Here is a 10978-nt window from a genome sequence, read left to right as displayed (position 1 = left end):
TATTGTAATTTCATAACAACCGGTATAGATGATAAAAGATAGGGCTATTTAAAATAGAATTATAATTGATAAGCTAATCTTGAACTTTGGTTAATTGGCTTATTAGTGTTGAATTATCGTATTAATAGTTGACTACTGGTATAAAATTTTATATTTAATGATTTAGCGATACAAGGATGAATAACTTCAATTTTGTATTATATAAACCGATCAATCTGTTAAGAATTATTTACTTGTATTTGTAATCCTACGTATATAGTATAAAGTACATATTATTAGACCTAAAATTTCATTAATATTTTGCCGCTCTTTATATGAATTGATATGTATTCGTGAGTCAAACTTCTTACGGATCTACAAGTTAGCAAGTCTGGATCATAATGGACGAATCTTCACTTCTTGTATATAAAAATTTACATTTGATTTGTATTTAAGTCTTGAAATATTAATTTGTATTGGTTCACTTCTTGTATAAAAAATATTGTATTGGGGAATATTTGTTTTAAAAATTATACGTTCATGCACCATCAAAAATTAGACTTTCATCCATTTCTCATTGTAATTTATAACTACAAAATTATTAGCTTAAGTAGAGCTAGAAAAATCATTTTATTCTATGGAAGATAACTCTATTGATTGGTGAAAGTGAAAATAATTCGGAGGATGAAACTATTGAGTCAAAATATGTCAACACCGGGTCGTTCGGTCACCTACTATAACACCTAGATAGGAGAATTATTGCTATCCAATTTAAAACAAGCAATGCGGAAATGAATAAACAAGAAATCTCTTTAATATAATACTATATCATAAACATGAAACTCGAATGTAAGAATCTTTTTTTATATAATTAACCAAAAATTCTCCCAATGAACTAATCTAAACAGGTACAAGAGCTACTAAGATAGTACAATGTATAATGGAATAATATACATCTCCCACCATACGAAAAGAGAAGTAGAAGTTGTCGGAGGTTATCATCTAAAAAGTATCATCTTTTCTACACACTTTGGTTATGTGGTTTATAGAGACTTGAGTTATTATGAACTCATTGCCATATCATTTTTCAATGCTACTCCCTTAATTCTTAAATCATATGTATAAAATATGACTTTCTGTGGTTTGAAATAATGACTTAAAAACTAGCTCAAAGTCTCTCTTGTAAATCGAAGTTTCCTCTCTTTCTTAAATGTGAAAGCATTTACTCCTTGGGCCGGAGTACTTAGTTCACATATAATCTTTTAAAGAAAATAAACTTCACTCTTAATCTTACTCAATTCATCGCTCAAGTCTTGAAACTGTTGGGTATGTAGCAAGAATTGATGGGAAATAGAGGAAAGGAGAGGAATTTAAAAAGCTTACAACTTGAAAGGTTGGGAACTTGAAAAGTCCTCTAATGCTTTATTGAAAAAGGCAATAGTCCCTCATCGGTAATGGAAATGAAAATAGGAGAGTTTAAATAAATAAACACTCCTATTAATTGTTAAAAGGGTTGGAAAGAGGGACCCCCCTCGCGCCGTCGTCGTCGTCGCTCGCTTCGGCTTCGGCTTTGGCAAATGATCGATCGAGAGATAATTTTTTGGACAAAATTTATTTTAATTATTTATTAATTAATTTAAATGGCCAAAAATTATTTTCAATAAATTAGTTGATAACAGAATTTAACCGAAATGTTTTCAACTTTTTAGTTAACCCGACCCGACTCGGATCCGCGCGAGTGACCCGTTTTAAATTCCGTTATATTCAAAATTTTCCACCATGACTGTTCTGAAAGGTTGCAACTTTCAGGAACAGTCAATACCATTTGAAAGCTTGCAACCTTTCATTAATGGTCGTGTCAATTCTGAAAGGGTAGCAACCTTTCAGAATATATTATTCTTGCCTATAAATACCATTCAGTATTCAGAATATTTACTAACGAATTTTCTGATCTTCCTTCTTCTTAAAAACATATATTTCTTCGTGTACTTTCCTGCTGTGGATTGATTCGCTGACAGTAGAGTTTTTGGTATCAATACTCTACTGATTAAGATCATTTTACCCTGGGAGGTTATATTCCAAATCAAACCTCGGATACTAGAGGGGAATAATTTCCTTAAGGGGACACTGTGAATTCAGTGGACTTGATTTTCTTCCTAAAAAGAGAAATAAAAGAGTATTCAACATTCTGGTAAGTTTTACAGATTAAATTATTTTTTAAAATAAATTTCTGTTCATCTTATTTACTGGTTCTAAAATTCTCAGTTACTTCGTGTTTTTGAATGATTTATTACAACCAGTAATTTCTAATTTTCTTAACACAGATTGGCAACAATCTTAAGGAAATTATATAATTCTGTGTTTCTGGTGGAGACAAAAATCTTTGTTACTTTATACTCCTTTAAGTCTGCAATTATAATTTATTGCTTACTTATATTGTATCAATTTTGTTTATCAGAAATGGAAAACACTGGTGTTACAGTGGCTGTTGCTGCACCAACCCGAACTCTTGTATCACAAGCAGAGAAACCGGGTAAATTCACAGGTGTGAATTTCAAAGGATGGCAGCAACGAGTATTTTTCTGGCATACCACTCTTGGTCTGCAAAAATTTACAAGTGAAGATACTCCAGTACCTGCTGATGATATGCCAGACAGGGAAAAATTTATGATTGTTGAAGCATGGAAACTGTCAGACTTCCTATGTAAAGGTTACATTTTGAGTGCTTTAGAGGATGACTTATATAATGTCTATAGTGCAATAACAACTTCAAAGGAGTTGTGGAATGCACTTGAGAAGAAATATAAGACAGAAGATGCATGCTTGAAAAAATTTGTGGTCGCAAAGTTTTTAGACTATAAAATGGTAGATAGTAAAACTGTTGGATCACAAGTGCAGGAACTTCAACTTATTCTACATGATCTGATTGCTGAAGATATGGTAGTAAATGAAGCTTTTCAAGTGGCTGCAATGATCGAGAAGTTGCCTCCTTTGTGGAATGATTTCAAAAATTATCTAAAGCACAAGCGTAAAGAAATGAAGCTTGAAGATCTTGTGATTCGTCTCAAGATTGAGGAAGATAATAGAAATGCCGAAAAGTAGTCGCGTAAGAGTTCAACAATCATTGGAGTTAATATTGTTGACGAAGCTCCTACCAAAGACAAAAAGAGAAAGAAGTCCAACGGGCAGAAGTCAGAACAGGCCAAGAAGAAATTCAAAGGCAACTGTTACAATTGTGGCAAGGTTGGTCATAGATCTTCAGATTGTCATGCTCCAAGAAAGGATAAAGAAAAAAACAAAGGCAAAGGCAAAAGTCAAGCAAACATCGTGGAAAAGATGGAAGATGCAGATGACTTGTGTGCAATAATATCAGAATGTAACTTAGTTGGAAATCCCAAGGAGTGGTTTCTCGACTCAGGTGCTACTAGACATATTTGCTCTGCAAAAGAAATCTTTGCAACGTACACTTCTGCTGAGTACGATGAAGATTTATTCATGGGAAACACAGCAACAGCAAGGATTGCAGGAACAGGGAAAGTAATGCTGAAAATGACATCCGGCAAAGTGTTGACTTTAAACAATGTTCTGCATGTCCCTACTATTAGGAAGAATTTAGTTTCTGCTGCACTACTCGTTAAGAACGGGTTTAAGTGTGTCCTAGTTAGTGATAAAGCTGTAATAATTAAGAATGAAATGTTTATAGGAAAGGTCTATCTCAATGAGGGTCTTTTCAAACTAAATGTAATGGTTATTAACAGTATTAATAAAAATTCTGCTTCTGTTACTTATTGGAGTTAAGTGATTTATGGCATGCCACTTTGGGACATGTAAATTACAAAGCCTTGCGAAAATTGGTTAATCTAGAAGTATTGCCTGATTTTAAATGCGATAAGTCGAAATGTGAAATTTGTGTGAAAGTAAGTTTGTTAAACATCCTTACAAGTCTGTTGAAAGAAATTCTAAAACTTTAGACTTAATTCACACAGATATATGCGATATGAAGTCAACACCATCTCGTGGTGGGAAAAATTATTTTATAACTTTTATTGATGATTGCACTCGATTTTGTTATGTATATTTGTTTAATAGTAAGGATGAAGCAATTGATGCATTTAAGCAATACAAAAATGAAGTGGAAAACCAATTGAATCTAAAGATAAAAATGATTCAGAGTGATAGGGGTGGAGAATATGAATCTCCTTTTGCAGAGATATGTTTGGAATATGATATTATTCATCAAACTACTGCACCTTATACACCACAGTCAAATGGTTTGGCAGAACAGAAGAACAGAACATTAAAGGAAATGATGAATGCCTTAATGATCAATTCTGGTTCACCGCGAAATCTTTGGGGGGAAGCCATCCTTACAGCTAATAAAATACTCAATAGAGTACCTCATCGAAAAACACAATCAATTCCATATGAGTTGTGGAAAGGAAGAAAACCCAACTTGAAATATTTCAAAGTGTGGGGATGTTTAGCCAAGGTAGAGGTTCCTTTACCTAAGAGGATTAAAATTGGCCCAAAAACAATAAATTGTGTCTTTATTGGGTATGCTGTGAATAGTAAAGCCTGTCGATTTTTGGTTCACAAATCTGATAATCCTGAGATTCATGTTAATACGATAATTGAATCAAATAATTCAGAGTTTTTTGAAAACATTTATCCGTATAAAACTGAAAGTGAGTCAACAAGTGAAAGACCTAAACGACCACGAGAAGAATCAATGGAAAATATTTTAACTAGTGAGGAACCTAGGCGAAGTACTCGAAAACGAAAATCTGTTTCTTTCGGACCAGATTTTGTAGCACTATTGCTTGAAAATGAGCCTCAAACATTTAAAGCAGCTATGTCTTCTTCAGAGTCAACTTATTGGAAAGAAGAAGTCAATAGTGAGATTGAATCAATTTTAAGCAATCACACTTGGGAATTGACTGATCTTCCTCCAGGAAATAAACCTTTAGGATCAAAATGGGTCTTTAAAAGGAAAATGAAACCTGATGGGACTATTGACAAATATAAGGCTAGACTGGTAGTCAAAGGGTACAAACAAAAGGAAGGTCTGGACTACTTTGACACATATTCTCCAGTAACAAGGATAACATCAATTAGGATGTTAATAGCACTAGCAGCAGTGCATGATCTTAAAATCCACCAAACGGATGTAAAGACAGCCTTCTTAAATGGAGAATTAGAGGAAGAAATTTACATGGAACAACCTGAAGGGTTTATAGTTCCTGGTAAAGAAAAGAAAGTGTGCAGACTTGTGAAGTCACTTTATGGACTCAAGCAAGCACCCAAACAATGGCATGCTAAATTTGATCAAATAATGTTGGCAAATGGATTCAAGATTAACGGATGTGATAAATGTGTTTACATTAAAAACTATATGAATCATGAAGTCATTTTTTGTTTGTATGTTGATGACATGTTAATAATGAGTAAAGAAATTGACGATATAAATGCTACTAAGCGCATGTTGTCTAGAAAGTTCGATATGAAAGACTTAGGAGTTGCTGATTTGATCTTAGGGGTCAGGATTATCAAAACTCCCCAAGGATTGGCATTATCTCAATTTCATTATATTGAAAAAGTATTGGATAAGTTCAATTACTTGAATTTCAATGTAGTCAAAACTCCAATTGATTTAAGTTGTACATTTAAAAAGAATGAAGGTCAAAGTGACTCTCAATTGGAATATGCCAGAGTGTTGGGAAGTTTGATGTATATTATGAATTGCACGCGACCAGATATAGCATGTGCTATTAGTAAACTGAGTCCGTACACTAGTAATCCGAATCAAACTCACTGGATGGCTATGAAATGTGTGTTTGGGTTATCTAAAATGGACACAACATTATGTTTTGCATTATAATAAATATCCTGCTGTGATTGAAGGATATAGTGATGCAAATTGGATCACCGGGTCAAATGATGTAAAATCCACGAGTGGTTATGTATTCATACTTGGTGGAGGAGCTGTCTCTTGGAAATCTTCCAAACAGACATGTATTGTTCGCTCCACAATGGAATCTGAATTCATTGCTTTGGATAAGGCTAGTGAAGAAGCGGAATGGCTCTGGAATTTCCTAGAGGATATTCCATTCTGGCCCAAACCTGTTGGACCAATTTGCATACATTGCGATAGTCAAGCAGCAATAGGTAGGGCAGGGAGCGTTATGTACAACGGGAAGTCTCGTCATATACGACGTAGACATAACACCACAAGACAACTGTTCTCTAGTGGAATTATCACAATTGACTATGTAAAGTCAAGCGATAATGTGTCAGATCCACTAATGAAAGGCCTAGTGAGAGAGGCAGTTGAAAGATCATCTAAGGGAATGGGTTTACGGCTTAGGACAAGTCAGCATGACGGTAACTCTATCTAGCAGACTTGAGATCCCAAGAGCTAGATTCAAGGAGAAAAACAAAGTTGTGGCTGACGGTTCGACATTGTCAATTAACTCAATCCATTCTCATGATGAAGACAATGTTCAGGAAAAGGTTAAAACTTTAAGGCTTGTTAATGAGGCAATAAAGCTTAAAGTTTTTAATGATTTGCTAAGTTTGGTAGATTTGACCAAATAGTGTATCTACGAGATGACACGGATAGAAATCACCTATGTGAGTGTGAAGTGGAAGCCGCTTTAAAGAGAATTTTATGTCAAAAGCCTATTCTCTATACACTCATGAAACCAGGAGGTGTTCATGGCTGAAACGAACACAACCGTAAGAATCATAAACAGTAAAGGGTTAATTGTGTGACATATGGTTGTCTAGATATACACCAAAGTTCGACGGTTTAAAGATATCACATCTACCGATTGACCGAGTATATCCGACATATGTTCACTACGGAAAGTCCAAGGGGAAACCTACTTATCCAGATGCAATTAATCCTTGCTTGTAAAGTACATAATTGTCCGTGCATTCCTATGTTATAACTATTCCCCATCAATGTGGGGGATTGTTGGGTATGTAGCAAGAATTGATGGGAAATAGAGGGAAGGAGAGGAATTTAAAAAGTTTAGAACTTGAAAGGTTGGGAACTTGAAAAGTCCTCTAATGCTTTATTGAAAAAGACAATAGTCCCTCATCGGTAATGGAAATGAAAATAGGAGAATTTAAATAAATAAACACTCCTATTAATTGTTAAAAGGGTTGGAAAGAGGGACCCCCCTCGCGCCGTCGTCGTTGTCGCTCGCTCGCTTCGGCTTCGGCTTCAGCTTTGGCAAATGATCGATCGAGAGATAATTTTTTAGATAAAATTTATTTTAATTATTTATTAATTAATTTAAATGGCCAAAAATTATTTTCAATAAATTAGTTGATAACAGAATTTAACCGAAATGTTTTCAACTTTTTAGTTAACCCGACCCGACTCGGATCCGCGCGAGTGACCCGTTTTAAATTCCGTTATATTCAAAATTTTCCACCATGACTGTTCTGAAAGGTTGCAACTTTCAGGAACAGTCAATACCATTTGAAAGTTTGCAACCTTTCATTAATGGTCGTGTCAATTCTGAAAGGGTAGCAACCTTTCAGAATATATTATTCTTGCCTATAAATACCATTCAGTATTCAGAATATTTACTAACGAATTTTCTGATCTTCCTTCTTCTTAAAAACATATATTTCTTCGTGTACTTTCCTGCTGTGGATTGATTCGCTGACAGTAGAGTTTTTGGTATCAATACTCTACTTATTAAGATCATTTTACCCTATGAGGTTATATTCCAAATCAAACCTCGGATACTAGAGGGGAATAATTTCCTTAAGGGGACACTGTGAATTCAGTGGACTTGATTTTCTTCCTAAAAAGAGAAATAAAAGAGTATTCAACATTCTGGTAAGTTTTACAGATTAAATTATTTTTTACAAATAAATTTATGTTCATCTTATTTACTGGTTCTAAAATTCTCAATTACTTCGTGTTTCTGAATAATTTATTACAACCAGTAATTTTGATTTTCTTAACACTGATTGGCAACAGAAACAAGTTCAAAAAACAATTTTAAAATACTTTTGAAATGACTCTAAGAACTCTATAGATATGGCTTTTCACTCATCTTTATGGATAATTTCTATATGTTTAGAACTCATTTAGCGAAGTTAGAATCAATCGGAAGTGTTAGTACACTTTGCAAGGACTAAAACGGGCTAAACTGTGAAAATGGGTTGGGGAAAACATCTCAAGCACAATGTTGGAGCAGCGCTAGCCCTAAAGTTCAGAGGCCCATTTCAAGCGCACTGGTGGCGCGCCTCCCAGCCTCTCGGGCGCATCTGGGGCGTGCTGCAGCAGCTCCTCCTTAGGCTTTCCTGGCGAATTTTTCAACTATTTTTCTGACCTTAATTCGATTAATTTCTATTCTTTTTCTCAATCTTTATTTGATCCAATTACCCAAAACATGTACACGATAAGCTAACTCAAAACAACTCTAATAATCAACACAATTATCTCAAGAAACTTACCGATCTCAGGACAATTCAAGAACGATCAAATTCAAGAACACACATCAAGAACATCAAAAATTAAACTTTTTAGGATGTTGTTTACGCTGAACTAAACATATTTTGTATGTGGGTGAACGAAATCAACGCTCCGTGAAATCACATACCTCTTAGGGATAAATCCTTGGTGTAATCCACAACAAAAATCTCAAGAACTTGAAGAATCTTGACATTTTCTTCTCTTTTCTCCTCTTGAGTTCTTTTCTCTACAACTCTAGCAGGGAATTTTGAGTGCGTAAACTGAACAAATTCAGTTTAGACCCACATAATTAATTGGGTATTGAAAAGAACAAAATACTCCTTTTAAGTTCAGATAATTTTCCTTATCTAGATAACCCAACTTCAAACAGGCATATCTCCCTCATACAAGTTTGAAAATTAGCAAACTCAGTGGCTTTGGAAAGAGGATTTTAAGACATTTTATTTGATATTGTATTGCTATCTAATACTTCATATACTAAAATTTCTTGTCGTTTGAAGTTTGATATTTGCATGTGTGTGAATATTACCATTTGGTAGAGGTGAAATTTTCACAAACAAAACAAAGAACTTTTAAAATGAAAAGTAAGCTACATGCAATCTTGCATTCTACAAATTTGATCAAAGTTCAAACTTCAAATCAAGCATAATTTTTCTCAAATTCTCTTCTTTTTGATAGAAATGTTAACTTTTTTTTCTTGTAGGATACTTTTTAATGACTAAGTACAATTTTTGTGAAGTACTTTAATAAGTTCTTTAATTAGCATAATTTTTACAGTATTTTCGTCATATACAATTTAAAAGTCACTTCCGCCTTAATCCGAATATCCACATTCCTAAATCATCAACAATTACATACATATAATATTTGAAACAGAAAGCTTACTGTAATAATCACAGACAAAAAACATTTAAACATTTCATGTGCTTTGAGCTTAACACATCAACAAGGAAAGTATAAAATATCTAAGAGAAAACGATTATAGATCAAAGAGAACAAGAGTACTCCAGCCATTTAGCAGTCACTGTGTAACAAACTTAGTTTTTTTGAGACAGAAATATGGCACTGAGTAATACTATATTTTAGTTACTTGGTGCCTCAACCATCCGACATGAGAGACGCAACAGCGGTAGGAACAACCCCTGTTGAGACACCAGGTTTTGACAAATGAAGGAGCCTAAAAAAAAATCATTTTTATGTTCAACATATGTTCATTCAAAAAAGTGATACAATATATTATAACAGGTACAACTAGCAAATTATTATTATGGACAACAAACCAATATAAAGATGCTTACAGTGCAAGATATTCACAAAAGGACGATACAGACGCAACAACTTCATTATAATTCGTAGATGCAGTTTGTGCGGTCACTTCAACTAGATGTGTGCCTGGAGTCACGGACACTGCATCATCGATAGCATGAAGTTTAAAAATCTTATTGATGGATGAAACTGTTACAGTTATCAGGGCATCTTTTTGGAAATGAAATGCAAAACCGACTCTCAGATGCTTGTGGTCTAGCTTGTAGCCAATATTTTTAAAGAAGATTTGTGCATTCTTGGTTATTTTGCTTTCTTGCACTGGTCTCACCAAGAATGAGCTTTTTTCAGCTCCAGAACCTATCATCGGACCACCAACATGCCTAACAGTCCTATTGTTGATCACATAAAAAATGTTAGGCTTCATGTATCCTCAGAAACAGGCGCACAACGAACCAAATCTCTTACCATGTGTCTTCGGGCTTCTCAAGATCACATACGAGCTGTATTTTTGATTCTACGGACCCTGAGAATGGTAAGCAACAGACCACAAGGTCAATATAACCCACAAACAAAACAAGCAGGAAAGGGGAAAAGGAAAATAATGGGAGAAGCCATAAATGATTTTTAGACATTATTTTACCAATTACATTTGAATGATCATAATTTTTTTTTATTCTTGTCTAACCAAGAGGAGAAATTAGTCTTAAACAAATATGTGAAATGTGATCATATGTAGACAACTGCGAAACATTTATATATGTCAAAACTCTAAGGCGAGCAAACCTCCATATGATTGCATTGATGGTTACAAACATTTGTCTCAATCACATCAATACATACCTGACCATTGAGTTAATTCTTAGTACCTAACAATTCAACGAAAAATCTCACTTACCTAAGTTTGGAACACTTTTGAGGCACAATTCATGGATCCTTAAGCCTTGTTTACGCACACCACAAAGCCCTTGAAGCAGAATTTCAAGGGCTTCGACATGCTGCAGGTATGTTTACTAAAATGGGCATAATGTTTTACTCGGAGCCTTAATTTTAGAAATATTGGGGGCTATCAAAAGCTAATTCAATTATCTGTCTTAGTAGTATCAATATCTTTTCAAAATGTTGCAGGGCCAGTTTTTAGAAGTAACATACCTTACCTTACTAATTATAAAATAAGAAAAAAGAGAGATAGGGGGAACTTACTTGAGTCTCAATAATTCCTTGAACAACACACTCCAT

At 34.3% G+C, this 10978-nt stretch overlaps 1 protein-coding gene across 1 annotated transcript; it reads right to left on the bottom strand.

Moving 5' to 3' along the window:
* Positions 1 to 9574: 9574 nt before the first annotated feature.
* On the bottom strand, positions 9575 to 10978 carry LOC101256950 (mediator of RNA polymerase II transcription subunit 18-like). Its single transcript, XM_069296056.1, has 5 exons — positions 10943 to 10978; positions 10638 to 10737; positions 10208 to 10265; positions 9775 to 10131; positions 9575 to 9653 (listed from the first exon to the last, which is right to left on the bottom strand). Exons 1-5 carry the CDS (start codon positions 10976 to 10978, stop codon positions 9575 to 9577), a joined length of 630 nt encoding a protein of 209 aa, XP_069152157.1.

The sequence above is a fragment of the Solanum lycopersicum genome, chromosome 3 (assembly GCF_036512215.1).
Source record: "Solanum lycopersicum chromosome 3, SLM_r2.1".
Taxonomy (NCBI): Eukaryota; Viridiplantae; Streptophyta; class Magnoliopsida; order Solanales; family Solanaceae; genus Solanum; species Solanum lycopersicum.
This window is presented reverse-complemented; position numbering and strand designations above follow the sequence as displayed.